The sequence below is a fragment of the Trachemys scripta genome, chromosome 12 (genome assembly GCF_013100865.1).
Source record: "Trachemys scripta elegans isolate TJP31775 chromosome 12, CAS_Tse_1.0, whole genome shotgun sequence".
Taxonomy (NCBI): Eukaryota; Metazoa; Chordata; order Testudines; family Emydidae; genus Trachemys; species Trachemys scripta.
In genome coordinates this window covers 3,144,246-3,162,038 of record NC_048309.1, presented here as the reverse complement: position 1 = coordinate 3,162,038, position 17,793 = coordinate 3,144,246, and the positions used below count along the sequence as shown (strand labels likewise).

At 40.2% G+C, this 17,793-nt stretch overlaps 1 protein-coding gene across 1 annotated transcript in view; it reads right to left on the bottom strand.

Annotated features, from left to right (window-relative positions):
* Positions 1–5,768: 5,768 nt before the first annotated feature.
* RAD21L1 (RAD21 cohesin complex component like 1) overlaps positions 5,769–17,793 on the bottom strand; it is a 29,727-nt gene continuing 17,702 nt past the window's right edge. The window contains exons 9-12 of the mRNA XM_034787415.1: positions 17,481–17,583; positions 14,285–14,424; positions 11,799–11,876; positions 5,769–7,174 (exon numbers count right to left, since the gene is read on the bottom strand). Of these exons, the coding sequence (XP_034643306.1) occupies positions 6,986–7,174; positions 11,799–11,876; positions 14,285–14,424; positions 17,481–17,583 (510 nt within the window). The 3' untranslated portion in view covers positions 5,769–6,985. The remainder of the gene's footprint in view (positions 7,175–11,798; positions 11,877–14,284; positions 14,425–17,480; positions 17,584–17,793) is intronic.

Here is a 17,793-nt window from a genome sequence, read left to right as displayed (position 1 = left end):
ACTCCCAGCTTCTGGCAAACAGAGGCTTAGGGACACCCAGAATATGCAGTTGTATCCCTGACCATCTTGGCTAATAGCCATTAATGAACCTGTCCTCCATGAAAGTATCTAATTCTTTTTTGAACCCCATTATATTTTTGGCCTTCACTAGATCCCCTGGCAATGAGTTCCACAGGTTGATTTTGGATTGTGTGAAGAAATACTTCAGTTTGTTTGTTTTAAACCTGCTGCCTATTCATTTCATGGGGTGATCCTGATTCTTATGTGAAGGAGTAAATAACACTTCCTTATTCGCTTTCTCCACTCCATTCATGATTTATAGACCTCTATCATATTCCCCCTTTAGTCATCTCTTTTCCAAGCTAAAAAGTCCCAGTCTTTTTAATCTCTCCTCACATGGAAGCTGTTCCATACCCTTAATAATTTTTGTTGACCTTCTCTGTACCATTTCCAATTCTAATATATATTTTTTGAGATGGGGCAACCAGAACTGCATGCAGTATTCAAGATGTGGGAGTACCCTGGATTTATACAGTGGCATTATGATATTTTCTGTCCTAATGGTTCCTAACATTCTGTTAGCTTTTTTGACTGCCGCTGCACATTGAGTGGATGTTTTCTAGAGAACTACTCACAATGACGCCAAGATCTTTCTTGAGTGGCAAAAGCTAATTTGGATCCATCATTTTGTATATGTAGTTGGGATTATGTTTTCCAGTGTGCATTACTTTGCATTTATCAACACTGAATTTCATCTGCCATGTTGTTGCCCAGTCACCCAATTTTGTGAGATCCCTTTGAAACTCTTTTCAGTCAGCTTTGGACTTAAATACCTTGAGAAATTTTGTATCATCTGCAAATTTTACCACCTCCCCATTTACCCCTTTTTCCAGATCATTTATCAATGTAAGTGAAAAAAAAATGGTCACTTACCCTATTGTAGTTGTAGATCTGTGATATATGTTGTTCACATATATTCCACTTCTGGCATGCACGTGCCCCATGCGTGCGAGATCAGAATCTTTTTGAATAGCAGTGTCCGTTGGGGCTGCACCTGTACTTTGCATGCCCTCCAGCGCCCTGTGGAGCGGTCTCAACTGCAGCGTAGCTCCTTCCTTAAAACAGAACGCAATTGCTATAGGACTCCATAGTCGTGGGGGAAGGAAGGAGAGTTGTGGAATATATTGTGGACAACAGATCTAGGAAAACCACAGGTAGAGTAGCCAACCATTCGTTCTTCAGAGTGATTGTCAACATGTATTCCACTTCTGGTGACACACAAGCAGCAAGCTCAAGGCCTGGATGTGGGTGCTCAGACTCTGTTGAAACAATGACTGTAAAACAGCTTTGCCAAAGCAGACATTGGATCTGGAGTCCTCAGCTAAGGGATCGTGCTGGGTGAAGGTGAGCACTGAACTCCAGGGAGCTGATCGGTAAGTCTCTGAGACTGGAATGCCCCTTTGCAAATCTGTCGAGGCCGCTCAAGCTTTGGTGGAACAAACCTTGATCTCCGTGGGGGGCGGGGGGGGAGGTCCCAGTGAGCTATTGCAGAGAAAGTTGTAATGCAGACCAAAGCCCATTTAGAAAATCTTTGTGCGGATACAACCTGACTTTTCATTTTGGTGGCAATGGCCAGAAATAGTCTAGGGGAATTTCTGAATGGTCTCATTCTGTCTAAAAGGTAAAAGATAGTCCTGACTGCATCCAAGGTGTGGAGTTTAGCTTCGCCTTGAGTGGGATCAGGCGTGGGAAAGAAAACTGGCAAGTGGATCACTAGATTCAAATGAAATTCAGAGACAACTTTAAGCAAGAATTTTGAGTGGGGACCTTAGTGTCACATTGTCCTTACAGAACACTCTAGACAGTGTTCCGGCCATAAGGGCTTGGATCTCTCCTATTCTTCTGGATGAGGTTACAGCCACTAAGAGGGTGATCTTCATAGACAGGTAGTATAATGAACAGCATGCCAGGGGTTCAAAGGGAGGACTCATTAACCCCAATAACATAATTATGAGGTCCCAGAAAGGCTGAACCTCGACAATTGGTGAAATGTAACAACTCCTGGCTGTGAGACGATCGAGTGACCATGTATGAGAGGATGATAAGTAGAAATAGCTGCCAAAAGACTCTTATGGAGCTGACGAAGAGTCCTGAACACTTTAGGGCTAGCAAGTAAACTAGAATAGTGGCTATTGCCGTCTCTAATGGAGGTATGGGCATCTGCATTGCCCAGACAGAGAATTGCTTCCATTTTCCCCCATAAGTCGCTTTAGTGGAGTCCTTTCTACTACAAGTCAGAATATCCTGGATGTTCTTGGAAGACGATCTGTCTGTGGTTGTTAGCCAGCCAACATCCAGACTGTGAAGTACACTGATGTGGGTCTGGGTATAGAATATGGCCCTTGGTTTACATTATTATATCATGTTGAGCTGGAAGTGTGATCAGAGCCCGTATTGATGGACCTGATGAGCCTACCAAAACTGTCTGGGCCATGTCGGGGCTATCATTATCATCAAGGCTGCATCCTGTCTGAGCTACGTCAGGACCTTTGGTATTAGTTGAATGGGTGGGTAAGCATACATGGAAGGGAATCTAATTATGCTAACTATAACACTAGTTACAACTAACAAATAAGTAGGGAAAGCATTGCACCATGACGGGGACACTGCAGGATTTCCATCTCGCTGTTCTGGGCGGTAAGAAGAAACTGAAGGGCAGTTGTGGCTACTCTTCCCTTTACACCTTTGGCTATGGGGCACCAGAGGGCATGCGGCGTGCAGACATTGCTATTCAAAAAGATTATGGTCTCAGGCGCATGCACACCAGAAGTAGAATACAGGTGGCCGATCACTCAAAGAAGAACTGAGAGATTCTGTCAGGTGGAAATCTATGGCTCTGATCCTGCAGTCGACAGTCCATGGGTGCACTGCTGTGCCCCATTTAAATCAATAGGACTCTATGTGGGCACAAAGGTGCACCTGCAGTTGCAGGACTAAGGCCTATATTATACATCAAAAACTAAGACAGCAATTCTTGAATTGAAATACCACATTAAAGTACAGTCCTGCTTTGAAAAGCAACGGTAAAAAGGTCATTGCGAGATTCCATGTTTGTTGTGTCTCAAGGACTCTATAACCAAATGTGCTCACTTTAAAAAATATTGTTTTTAAATGCCAGCCCTGCAAACTTAATCTGTAAACTTCATCTGGGCTCTGGCTTCTTTCCTTCTCGCACATCATCGTCAGTAATGAAAGATCTTGCAAAAAATCAGAATTTTGGTAACATCTCTGCAGCCCACATGCCTTTAAATTATGCCCTCACTACACATGTGCAATGGAGCTAAGGAGCTCATCCAAATCCCCTTTGACTCAAGCTCTAAAACTCCCTTCTTTTGCAATGCCCCATAAACAAACAAACAAATCTAGAAGTTAGTCCCTCCTCTGAATTTTCCAGTGTAGCCTGTCTCCTCTATGTCTATCTTTTAGCTTGTAAGCCCATTGGGACCAGGTCTATCTTTATGTCTGGTACAGTGCCAAGCATGTCATCACTGTTAAACAAAGAATAAGTCTTCCTCAACTTGAAACGCAGCTTAACTGCAGAACTGGAATTAATTTGCAAATTGGACACCATTAAATTAGGCTTGAATAGACTGGGAGTGGATGAGTCATTACACAAAGTAAAAACTATTTCCCCATGCTAATTTCCCCCCTACTGTTACACACACCTTCTTGTCAACTGTTGGAAATGGGCCATCCTGATTATTACTACAAAAGTTTTTGTTCTCCTGCTGATAATAGCCCACCTTAATCAATTAGTCTCATTAGAGTTTGTATGGCAACCCCCATTTTTTCATGTTCTCTCTCTGTGTGTGTATATATATCTATATCTATATCTACATATATATCTTCCTACTGTATTTTCCACTGCATGCATCTGAAGAAGTGGGCTGTAACCCACGAAAGCTTATGCTCAAATAAATTTGTTAGTCTCTAAGGTGCCTCAAGTACTCCTCGTTCTTTTAGCTTAATAAGTGGTGAATCGAACAGGGATCCCCAGAATTCTATCCAGGAGGTAGAAGCCCAACTGGGAGAAGGAAGGAGCAGAACTGAGATCCTTGGGATGTACACTTGAGTTTACAGTATTTATTTTAATTTTTCAAATGCCCCTGTCTGAAGTTCAAGGTGCCTGTACAATAAAAAATACATATAAAGTGATCTGCTAGGCAAGTGCCAAACCAGCTCTGCTCTTCCCTGTTTTCAGCTTCTTCCAGTCATTCTGGACATCTGTAACTTGTCCTTTTCCTGAGTTGCACACCAAATCCTAGGAGTAAGCATATCAGCACTTTGTGCAATTTCAATAACAGTGGTAATAAGCTCCCTTTTTCCTTAAAGCTACACACAAATCAGATCATTATGGGGAGAATAGGAACCTTTAGCATTCTGTTTTACTTTTAAACTGCTGACAGTTAAAAAGAGACATTTTCTCCAGGATATTTCCCAAAAATGGATCACTGGTAGGGCTGCTCTGCAAATCAAGTGTAAAAACTATTTTTTAAACTGTATAATTTCCCTGTGAGATGCTAAATCAAGGAAGCAAATCCTGGCTCCAGTATGTGTCATCTTTTAAAAAGTGGAAGTCAAATCCTAGTGAGGTAAATAGAAAGGAGCATAAACACTGCCAAATTAAGTGTAAAAATGTAATAAGAAAAGCCAAAAAGGAGTTTGAAGAACTGCTAGCCAAAAACTCCAAAGGTAATAACAAAATGTTTTTTAAGTACATCAGAAGCAGGAAGCCTGTTAAACAACCAGTGGGGCCCCTGGACAATCGAGATACAAAAGGAGCACTTAAAGACAATAAAGTCTTGCAGAGAAACTAAATGAATTCTTTGCTTCAGTCTTCACGGCTGAGGCTGTTAGGGAGATTCCCAAACCTGAGCCGTCCTTTGCAGATGACAAATCTGAGGAATTGTCACAGATTGAAGTGTCACTAGTGGAGGTTTTGGAATTAATTGATAAACTTAACAGTAACAAATGAATGGGACCAGAGGGCATTCACCCAAGAGTTCTGAAAGAACTCAAATGTGAAATTGCAGAACTATTAACTATGGTTTGTAACCTGTCCTTTAAATCAGCTTCTATATTCAATGGCATTTTAAATATTGGCGTTACATTAGCTATCTTCCAGACAATGACTGGCAATTACAGACCGGTAAGTCTAACGTCAGTACTGGGCAAATTAGCTGAAACAATAGTAAAGAATAAAATTGTCAGACACATAGAAGAACATAAATTGTTGGGCAAAAGTCAACATGGTTTCTGTAAAGGGAAATCATGTCTTACTAATCTATTAGAGTTCTTTGAAGGGGTCAACAAACATGTGGACAAGGGGAATAAATTCATGGAGGTTAAGTCCACTAATGGCTATTAGCCAGGATGGGTAAGGAATGGTGTTCCCTAGCCTCTGTTTGTCAGAGGGTGGAGATGGATGGCAGGAGAGAGATCACTTGATCATTACCTGTTAGGTTCACTCCCTCTGGGGCACCTGGCATTGGCCACTGTCGGTAGACAGGATACTGGGCTAGATGGACCTTTGGTCTGACCCAGTATGGCCGTTCTTATGTTCTTATGTGTCTGTTGGTTTTGACACTTTACAGTTGATACCAACAAGATAAGAAGATGTCTGCTTTTGCTTTTTACAGATTTAATCTCAATGGTTTGCACACAAAATACATCAACATTTTGTTAAAATTTCTTAATGTACATTACCATCTCACATTTCAGTATATTTAAGATAACTAATTTCTCAATGCAGAAAACACCAATTTACAACATTGAAACAAAAGTGACAGAACATTGTAGGAGAAAAGGAAGGAAAAGATATACTAATGCACTGAGTTAGTTATATATAAATTTAACAAAGAATTTTAAATGTCAACAAATAATTTTTAAAAAAGTAATCTTTAAGAAAAATTCCGAGCAGTATTTCATAGTTTAACATGTCTTTCTGATGTTATATGAATATTTTGAGTCTGGAGTAACTTCTCTACAATGCTCTAAAGAACCAGCAGAGTAACAGAAAATGGAACTATTAGTGTTCTAGAGTAAGAGACATGGTCGGCAGTGTTTGAAAATCTATTAGAGCTTAAAATATAAAGTTTAAACTCTCCTTGTAAGAAAGTTATAATTTTAAAATGGACTCTAATGTTTCTAATAAAGACCACTTAAAGTATCACTGTTATCACAAAGTAGCAAAATATGCTTTAGTGGAGTTATCCAATAAAAATAAAGTTAAAAATAAATACAGATGACTTTCAGTTATGAAATAAACAGACTGTACCATGGCTTGTGATAAACTATATAAGTTTTCAGAGATGTACACAAGTTGAATATCTACATTAGTTAGTAGGGTTTCATGGACCATTACATATGGACATTTGTATCTCACTTACACAATGCCACAGGAAATAGTCAAATCTATTCATGTACCCTGTGACATCTGGACTGAATATTTAATAGGTCTTTTTTGAAAAAAAAAACCTAGTGCAAAAGATTTTGGCTTAACAATTTTTAAAAACAGTGTCTGTCGTAACTCTAGACAGGTTTTACAGAACTTTCACGGAGATTTTTAAAATAAATTTAATATTAAATACAAAAATTTGCTCGAGTGGAATGCTTATTTTTAGCTTTTCTCCAGTAACAAAATATTGAACTATTGATAATATTAAACAAAATATTTTTTTAAAAACCTAAACCTTATAATAAACATCTTCTCCATGGATAACTATGAAATATCTATTACACCTACACAAGCTATTATATAACCCGGAGAGGAGGTGCAAGGATGATATAAGGGGAACTATTTGTCAATTCCCCATGGTCTGATGAGACCTTCAACTCCCTCCTCTGGAAAAAAGAATTTTTGAAAAACTCAGAGCACAATTTTTAAGCAGTCTCTCTGAATGGTATGTGTAGGTTATGGTAGCGCTCAGATAGTATGGAACTTTGTACCCACAGTCGCTATAATATCAGCATAGGGAGCACACTGTGTAAGCTCAATAGCCAGCTGTTTCTTTAGAACAAGGAAGCTGTAAAACTTGGCTGAAACTTGTTTCCGGTCATTGTTCTTACAGAGCTCCAGAAAACTGACAGAACTCACTCCTGATTTGTTGATGTACTGTATAGAAAAAGAAATGGAAAAATATAGTTAGGTCAGTTTAACTGCTAATAAAACTAGATCCCACGGTGTTGGAACCAAGGTACTGATTTACAAACATTTTTGCACAGGAGTAAATATTTACAGGATTGAGGCCTTAAGATGGTTTCTTATCTGTATGTTTTAATGTATGTAATTTTCCTAAAGTTCTTTATACATTTTACAGTGTTGCCAACTCTTGCAATTTTATCACAAGTCTCACAATATTTTGTGTTTTCTTAACCCCCCTCCCCCCACTTCTGGAATCAAGAGATTGCATGGGAATCTAAGCTTTCATTTTAAAAAAAATTCTAGCCTTTGTGGTTGTGCAGAAAAGCTTGAAAAGATAAAGCAAGTGAATCCTAACGGGGCCAAAATGCAAAAGGCAAACAAAAAGAACCTAACATTTATTTAAAAATCTCATCATTTTGGGGGGTCTGAGTCACGGTTTTTGGATGGTTGGAGTTGGCAATACTGTTGATGATACAAGATGCAAAGTATCCCATAAAAATCTACTCAGGCCTTGATCCTGCAAAACGTTACATGTCTATTTACAGTACAAGTCATTAGTTCCATTTAATTCAATGGGACTACTCAGATCCATAAAAACAATCACACGTGTAGGGCTTTGCAGAATTGCCAGTCCTTATATTATAATTTACTGTGGCTTTTGCTATCTTCCCTTCTAAGTACAGCAAATACCATTAAAAATACAGTAAAGTCTATCACAACTTGGTAAACGTTTGTGTGATTTTTGTAAATGACCATGTGTGTGACTATGTAAACATACACACATGTATCATACCGGATATGTGTGTGTACACACACACACACACACGTATATCACACACAAAAACTATGTTAAAAGAAGATTATTAAGGTTGCAAAATCAAGCACGCCAAAGTTAGGAAATGCTAGAATTAAGGTTGCCTGTACCCCCCTTGTATGTTTGCATTATGATACATTCTTTAATTCTAGGATCACTTACTATTTTTTTCACAGAATCCCTGCCTCATTCAGTGCACAGAATAGTCTATGCTCAATTAATGCACAGCTATTCAATATTTTGTTTTCTCCTAATTGTTCAATGTGTGTCCCATGCCTTATTTACCACACATTATTCAAATCTTGTTCTGAAGAGAAAATTATTAATTTTCTCATGGGTTTTTCTATAGTACTCATCACTATAGCATCAAGAAAGTGAGGCTTTATAAGGGGGTCTTGCCCCCTGTACCACTTCAGTTCCTTCCACTGCTAAACCAGAGAAACCATAATAAGACTTTGAGAAAGAGGGGATGGTGGGTGGGAACTGTGAATATGCAGTCATCTCACAGAACTCTGGTTACAAGGAAGTAACCTTCATTTCTTCTTCGAGTGGTTCTGCATATTCCCAATTATGTGCAGTGCTGAAAACTCAGGAGGTTGGAACAGAGTCCTGATTAAATAATGACTGAAGCACTGACTCCAGGAGTGGTGGAAGCTCTCTCAAAGGAGGGGGTGCACCAGCACCTGAACCGTGACCCCAGCTCCCGTGCCACCCCTTCTCTCTGAGACCCTGCCCCCACTCCGCCTGTTCTCCCGAGGCCACTGTATGTAGGTTCAATATGGATGCCATGCAATCCACCAGGTCGTAGAACTGAAAAGTATCCTCAGAAGGGGAAGAACCAGAAAGCACACCCACATGCTCATCAGTTGACATCAGCCCATCAGGTGACATCAAAGTCAGTATCCATTTGTTCTTGTTCAAAAAGAGGAGCTATCTCCTCACCCTTCTCTTCAGATAGTGTATCAGGTCCCATTGCCTGAGCTGCCAATGGATCTGGTTCAACTAGATCCAATGATTGCTGAGACACTGGATCCTTATCGGATGAAACATCACCTCTCCATCCATAAGGAGGCTGATTCAGAAATTCCTGCAGTGCAATGCAACGGGGCCATGGAGACTAGGACTGCCAATCTCTCCAACAGATGGGATCCGGAAACACACCATAGGAGGAGAAGCAAAGGAGTGAGGGAACCCAGGCTGAGGAGGCATGAACTGGGATGAATCAGGTGTCTTAATTCTATCTTTCCTCCTCTAAATGAGGATACTACCTCAGAACCACTATGGATCATCCAGAGACAACAATAGAACCAGAAGGCAAAGAGAAATAAAAGGTGAGAAAGATCTGCCAGAGGATCTTGCAGGAGTCTTAGGAAGAGGATGCATTGATGGATCTGGAGAAAGAATATCTCCTCTGCTGTTCTCTTTCCTGGTGAAGAAGACATGGACCATGGAATGGATGACACCTGTCTCTTCTTCATCATCCTCTGCCTCTCAGTTGGATCTGATGAGTGATGAGAAGCAGGAAGGTGCACATCACACATCACTGTAAAAGTCCTCTTCAGGTCTGAGGACAGTCTCTGAACAGAAGCAGAGGATGGAGCCTGTCCCACAAACTTAAGTACCAGATCCAAGTTTGAAGTTGAACCCAGAACCAACTAGAATTTCAGAGTCAGTACCACAAACGCCATGTCAGACTTGGATGGAGCTGATAAATCTGACGTACAGAATCTGGCATTGCTAACACTGGCTGTCTTCTCACTTGTCTTCTTCCTCAGAACAGGTAAGGCCGGAGCCAACCATGTGGCTCCAGGATCCTCAGCAGGAAAATGGCCTTCTAACACCAGTGGTGCCTTCGAAGCCCTGACAGCTTTAACAGAAGGATCCAGAGACCGAACTATTGAAGACCCCAATATCCTGGGAACCTTTAAGCAGCTTAGTCTTGCTGGAGGAAGCCTCAGGATCTGAAACTGATCTCTTAGGCTTCAGATCCGATGACCATCTAGAACCAGAGGATTTAGCAGCTAAATCCTCCATAAGCAGAAGCACCTTCAGTCTATTCTATCTGTCTTTGCATGCTCTGGACATGAAATCCTGGCAAATGGAACACCCAGAAGGAGAATTATCTTCAACCCAGCACTTCAGACAGCCTAATGTGGTCATCCAATGCCAGGAAGACAGCTGGGCACAAAGTACATCTCTTAAATCCCAGCTTCTTCTTCTTCTACTGTTCCCCCATATCATGGAACTGAACCTACCAACTCTCCTTAACTATCTACACTTATTACTTAACTACACTGCACACTAAGAACAACAACTAAAACTATCAAAGGCGGAAAACCCCTGGATCTGAATGGACTGGAATGGTTCACTTCTGTCTGCTGCAGCAACGGGAAGGAACTGAGGTGGTAGAGTGCAGTGCCCCCTTACATAGTCTTCCCCTCAGAACATTCAAAAGCATTGAGGGGAATGCTGGGGCAGGGGGTGGGGGTGAACATGCGCTCTAATAGGCAGTGCTTGGAGAAGGTTCTACTGTTAGGTACCACCAGGTGGGGCAATATTCATAAGTGGGAATATGCAGAGCCATTTGAAGAACTATTAATTCTTTACCCCAATCTCTCAGACTCAGTCTCCCCACAGCCATCTCCCAGGCCTGGTCTCATCCCTCTGTTTTCCATTCCTCCCAGGCTCCTCCACCAACTGCCTGGCACAATCATCTGCCTCCACTCCCAGATCTGGCTTATGTCTCCTCTACATTCAAAACAGACAGCTGCCTCCTCAGTGGTGCCTCAGTGCCAGCCTGGGGGCAGGGGAGAGAAGGAGGGCATCAAGAGCACAGGAGAGCCAGTCTCCCTGCTCTCACTTCTGATGCCTGGCCCACAGCAGTCCAGACCTGTAATTTCAGGGAAGTCCTGCTCAGTCCTGGGCTGGAGAATGCCAGATTCTGTATGAATCTTCTGAGTTTTTAGCTGTGAAGCTCTACTAAGCAATTGTTGCAATTGTTCAAAGACTTACAATTTGGCCAAATTTGGGCAGATTTTCACAGGGAAGGCAAACAGCACCTCCCTGATGTAAAGGCAAAAACCTTTGTCAAATTTCAAGATCCTGCTCCAAAGCATATGGACACAAGAGCGTCTTAAAATAAAGGTCATCAGAATTTTTTTAATATGGGCAAAACAATGTACGTTTCCCTAACATCATTCTGAGAAATGTCTGAATCATTTGGGCTGAAATTTTCCAAAAAATTTAGCCTGATGCAGACACCCAGCATGTAAAACGTTAGCTTGAACAGTTTGGCAAAATTTGGCAAAGTTATGAGCAATTGAAAATAGGGTCTTACAATGGGAAGTGTCGGGCAACCTTAATAACAGGCAGTGCTACCAGACTCACCAATAATAAAATCATGGTCCAGTGTTAAAGCAAACTTCAGAGTGAGAAATCAAGTACTCCAAAGTTAGAAAATTCTAAAAATTCCAAAAACTGTGCAGGATTTGCCACTATACAAAGCATTCTGAAGCCTGAGAGTATCCATGTCAACACAAAATAAAACGTGGTTGTATCACACTTGAAACTCTTACAGAGACCAAGTATCAGAGGGGTAGCCGTGTTAGTCTGGATCTGTTAGTCTTAAAGGTGCCACAGGACTCTCTGTTGCTTTTTACAGAGACCAGTTGCACATGTAACGTATCAACAAATAGCAAGTGGTTGTACATTATGTTTTATGGTTCAATCCAAGTCAACAGCTGATTTAAAAAGCATCTAAAGCTAAATCCAACGTCATACCCGTAAAGTGTTCAATATTCGAAGAGTTCTTTTGCTCCACCTTCTTTCTTCACTGTCTTGATCATTCCTCACCATCTCCTGTATAGGAGATTAATACAAGCATTAGATGTAATTTATAAAAAATCACATGCCAAAATGTTAAAAATGGGACAAGTATTTTAGCTCACTCATTTAAATTTCAACAGTTATTTACCTCCCTACCTGGTAAACTTCACTTTTTAAGGCTGCAATTTTTTTCTTCTGTGGCCCATGTGTTATCTATTTTGACAATGCCTAACCACATCAGAGCTGTATTAAGGGGAAAGCTGGGTATTTTGGTAGTTGTGTAGGGGACAGTTGGGGCTTTTGGCACCTGTGGAGTACTAGGCTGTAAGGAATTGTAAAAACATTAGATAGAGATTGCTACTCAGATGGGCTCAAATCTTGTTTAACAGCATTTTACTTACTATGCAAGCAGCCCCACTGACTGCAGTGGGGCTACTTGCAAAGTAAGGCGCTTATCAATGTGAATAAGCATATCAGAACCTTTTAACTATTTTGCTACTGTTCATGGGCCAATCTGGCATTTAAAATGTTATCTCTGTATTTTGGACTTAATGACCTATTAAGATGAATGGGGGCACTTCACACCACTCAGAGCTACTGTTTCAAGCTGCCTGCAGACTCAAGTTTAAACTTGGTGCAAATTTTTAAGATTTTTTTCACAACCATTAAGGTCAGAAACTTTTTTTAAATGAAAGCTCACATTCTGCAGCAAGGAGTTGATTCAAGACAAATTCCAAATGCTTGAATGGTGGAATACACGGGGCCTTACCAAACCAGGGTTTCATATTTGTGCAAATTTTGACACCCACAGGAAAAACTTGACAAACATGAATTCTACATTTTTAAAATAAATAACTTCTGTATTCATTTTTATTTGAAATTTTGGAAGGATATTGTTTTTACTGGCTTCATCTTCTCCTTACAGAAAGGAGTATGTACTACCAGTCTTTAATATCTCAGTATTTTTTACAGTAACTAATTTCCCCACCCCATAGGCAAGGCACAGACTTGTGTTCTGCAGGAGTGATTGCAATGCCTCTGCAATCTCCACTGGAGAGTCGCAACTACCAGATTCATAGTCAGTGTGTATGCATAGACTGCGCCCCAGCTTGTTCCCAACCCTCACCTGCACCAGACTGTTCAGTCTCCCTCTGTGGTGCACAAAGGACGTAGAGGTCCCACCACACCCTTCTACAGTGCACTACAGCATGGCTTTAAAAGGAGCAGAATGTATTGTGGGACCCACCACATTGGTGTAAATTAGGGTTGCCATATCTGAACTTTCAAAAAAGAGGACACTCCATTGGGGGGTAGCCCTGCCCCCTAGCCACTCTCTCCCACTTCCCGCCCCCGACAGCCCCCCCCAAAACCCCCAACCCATCTAACCCCCCCTGCTCCCTGTCCCTGACTGTCCCAATCCCTCTGCACACCCCTGCCCCATTTACAGCCCCCCCAGAATCCCCGACCCATCCAACCCCCCCTGCTCCCTGTCCCCTGACTGCGCCCCTTCTCCAACTCCCCAGCCCCCTTACCGTGCCGCTCAGCTTAGAGCAGGTGTCTGGCTCCGCGCCCCAAGGAGCGCCCCGCCCCACCCGAGCGCTGCCGAGCGGCATGCTGAGGCTGTGGAGGAGGAGGGAAGCGGGGGAGGGGCTCTGGCTGCCGCTGCCAGCGCCACCACCGTGTTCCCTCACAGGCACACAGCCCCGCCCCCCAGCGCTGCCGAGCGGCATGCTAAGGCTGCAGGGGATGGGGAGAGCCGGGAAGGGGCTTTGGCTGCCGCGGCCCCAATGCGAGCGGCACTCGGCTGCCCTGTCAGCCGCTTTTTGGTCGATAAATAGGCGACCGGGGGGAAATCCCGGACATTTTTAGATTTCTAGAAATCCCTACAGCTATTTAAAGAGCGAAAAGCCAGACATGTCCGGGGAAACCCGGACATATGGTAGCCCTAGTGTAAATATAAACTCTACGTTATAGCAAAACCCTCAAATTAAAACTAACAAAACAAAGACATTTGCTAGTTTTGCTAAGGACACTAAAAGACTTTATAATGTCCAGGGTGATGTTACTAAATATCAGCGAGATCTGAAATCCTATCCTTGATAAAAATGGCCATAACATGTATCTTTTTCAGCACACATAAATAATAATTAGGTTAAATTCATAAGTAGTTTATAAAGAGTTAATAAGTGAATAGATATTTTAATAAATGGTTAATAAATTGGTAGAGCATCCAACGAGTTTGCTTATAAACATGGTTTATAACCATCCATAGGGCATTTTACTAATGTACTTAAAACATCTATAACACAAGCTACTCATGCCTGTAACATACGTAATAAATAATTAATAGATGTTATAAATCTCTGTAAATGGAAACTTAATATAAAGCGTTGCTAATAAATACATGCATTGGTTCTTTTACATTTATTGAAGGTGCTTACTATAGCCTCATCAATGTTATTAGCATCCTCATTTCTGCCATTCTGTAATGCCAACACAAATGAATCGTCAGTAATAGTTCTCTCCGTTTCTGTATGAGCTGACTCTTGCAGGTAACTTGACTCTTCTCTTATCAACATCTCTATATTAACACGAAAACAAAGTTTAAAATGAAGTTACATTGACTCTCAAAAATCAACCCCCATTAACACCTAACGATCATGGAGGATAGGAATCAAAATGAGTGCCGAGCAGGAGCTGCATACCCAATGGTACTTTGGGACAAAAAACTAGTGGAAGAATTTTCTTGGAAGCATTTAAAGACCGACCTTTCACTTGCAGGAAAACTGTGCAAACTTTACAAAAGAAATGACTGGTTAAGATGCAGACTTATTTACCATGGAATAAACACTGTTTTCCACTGCAAGTATAATTCTCTCAACACATCCTACAGTGAAATTCAGCAAGTGACAATATCACATTCTACTCAATGTGAAGTATAATGCTAGTAGTCACATTCTCAAATTAATAAAGGAGGAAGAGTAAATAAGAAAAGGGACCAATTCCAGCACTGGAATAAAAGGTGCAATTTCTATTGTTTTCTCTGCACTCATTTATGCCAGGGCTGAAATTGATCTAAGTGATACTAGTGCCAAAAAGAGGCGGAATGGCTGTATGTGCTGAGAGAGCTAGTCTGTGGTCTGTAACACTTTTGTCCACACTTCCTTTTGCTTGTTTGGTTACCATGGGTAAGAAGACTTAGCAAGCAGCCGTCATGCAGAGGTGGATTAATGTGTATGTGATACAGGCTGGGTATGACATGCTGTTTATTCACTACCATTGGGCAAACATTAAAGTATGCCTATACATTTTTATAATTATGGCATGAGGCTGCTCAAAATGAACTGGGTGAATCTGGGTCTGAAAATCTTTTTTAAAAGAGACTGAGTACACTGCTAAGTACTGAGGAAGAATAATTGTGGATATAGAGGTATCCTAATCTATTCCTCTAACTAACTTCTTGACAACATTACAGATTGTTTTCTCTAGATGAATTGAGAACCAAAAATGGGTGGAACACCTGTAATCAAGTGTTTCGGAAGAAACATGTCTCTTTCTGGATGTTCTGCAAAGTCTCAGTCATCCAGAATAGAATAGACCTAAATAGCTGTTTTGGGACAGTGGGCTATTATTGATCAATCTCAGAATAAAATGAAAGCCTTCTTTGGTTTCAGTGCTGTTCTAGATAAAGAGACCTTCACAAACCTAACATACCACAGGGAGAAAAGGAAGTGTGCTAACAAATGTACTATGCCTCTTATTCTTAAGCATTTTTTAAACAGGACGTTGAAGTATTTACAAAAGCAAAATATGTATTTCTTCTTTATAACTAATTAGGGCTGTCAAGCAATTAAAAAATAATTACAATTAATCACACTGTTAATAATAGAATACCATTTATTTAAATATTTTTGGATGTTTTCTACATTTTCAAATATATTGATTTCAATTACAACACAGAATACAAAGTGTACAGTGCTAACTTTACATTTATTTTTGATTACAAATATTTGCACTGTAAAAAACAGAATAAATCGTATATTTCTGTTCACCTAATGTAAGTACTGCAGTGCAATCTCTTTATCATGAAAGTTGAACTTACAAATGTAGAATTATGTACAAAAAAATAATTGCATTCAAAAATAAAACAATGTGAAACTTTAGAGCCTACAAGTCCACTCAGTCCTACTTCAACCAATCGCTCAGACAAACAAGTTTGGTTACATTTGCAGGAGATAATGCTGCCTGCTTGTTTACAACATCACCTGAAAGTGAGAACAGGTGTTCTCATGGCACTGATATTTACGTGCCAGATACACTAAAGATTCATATGTCCCTTCATGCTTCAACCATCATTCCAGAGGACATGAGTCCATGCAGATGATGGGTTCTGCTCGATAACAATCCAAAGCAGTGCAGATCGACGCATGTTCATTTTCATTATCTGAGTCAGATGCCACCAGCAGAAGGTTGTTTTTCTTTTTTGGTGGTTCGGGTTCTGTAGTTTCCACATCAGAGTGTGGCTCCTTTAAGACTTATGAAAGCATGCTCGACACCTTGTCCCTCTCAGATTTTGGAAGGCACTTCAGAGTCTTAAACCTTGGGTCGAGTGCTGTAGCTATCTTTAGAAATCTCACATTGGTACCTTCTTTGCGTTTTGTCAAATCTGCAGTGACAGTTTTCTTAAAACGAACATGTGCTGGGTCATCATCCGAGACTGCTATAACATGAAATATATGGCAGAATGCAGGTAAAATAGAATAGGAGACATACAATTCTCCCCCAAGGAGTTCAGTCACAAATTTAATTAACGCACTATTTTTTTAACGAACATCATCAGCATGGAAGCATGTCCTCCGGAATGGTGGGTGAAGCATGAAGGGGCATTGCAATGCTGGCTACAAAAGTGCCATGCAAATGCCTGTTCTCACTTTCAGATGATGTTGTAAATAAGAAGCAGGCAGCAGTATCTCCCGTAAATGTAAGCAAACTTGTTTGTCTTAGCGATTGACTGAACAAGAAATAGGACTGAGTAAACCTGTAGGCTCTAAAGTTTTACATAAATGCACTCAAAAACAAAATAATGTAAGAAAAAAATTTTACATTTGTAAGTTACACTTGCACAATAGAGATTACTCTACAATACTTGTATGAGGTGAACTGAAAAATACTTTCTTTTGTTTATCATTTTAACAGTGCAAATATTTGTAATAAGAACTAATATAATGTGAGTACTGTACACTTTGTATTCTGTGTTGTAATAGAAATCAATACATTTGAAAATGTAGAAAAACTTCCAAAATATTTAATAAATTTCAATTGGTATTCTATTGTTTAACAGTGTGATTAATTAGGATTAATTTTTTAATCACAGTTAATTTTTTTGAGTTATTCGCGTGAGTTAACTGCAGTTAATTGACAGCTCTATAATTAATATAATTGTTGTAACAAATTGGTTAAGTGGGTAACCAGTTTTCTTAAGCTTTAAGCTTTTCTTGCCTTTCTGGTTTGTGCAGTGATGCACATTGAATGTTTTGTGTCTGAAACACTAAATAAAATGTGTGAGTTTAAAAAAAATATTTTCTGGTGATTAAATAATAAAATCAGTTGGGACGAGCAGAATTATAAAAATTTCACCTGTAGTCTCTCTCTCTCGTCTTGTTTCTTCAGTTTCAGACTCTGTCTGTATACCTTTTCTTCCAGTCTTAAAGCCATGATACTTAAAGCAATTTGCAAACAACTGTAAAAACAAAGATTTGTTTCTTGAAGAATGTAACTTCAGATTAATAACTAACAACAAAACATAACAGAAAATACAAGGAAATGATGGACAGTTACTGTATATAAATTTCTTTGATCCAAAATTTAGAGCCATTGTCTCAGACCCTGTTAACAAATTTTGCTGAGATTCTCTAAGTCAGGAGTTCTCAAAATTCATTGCACTGCGACC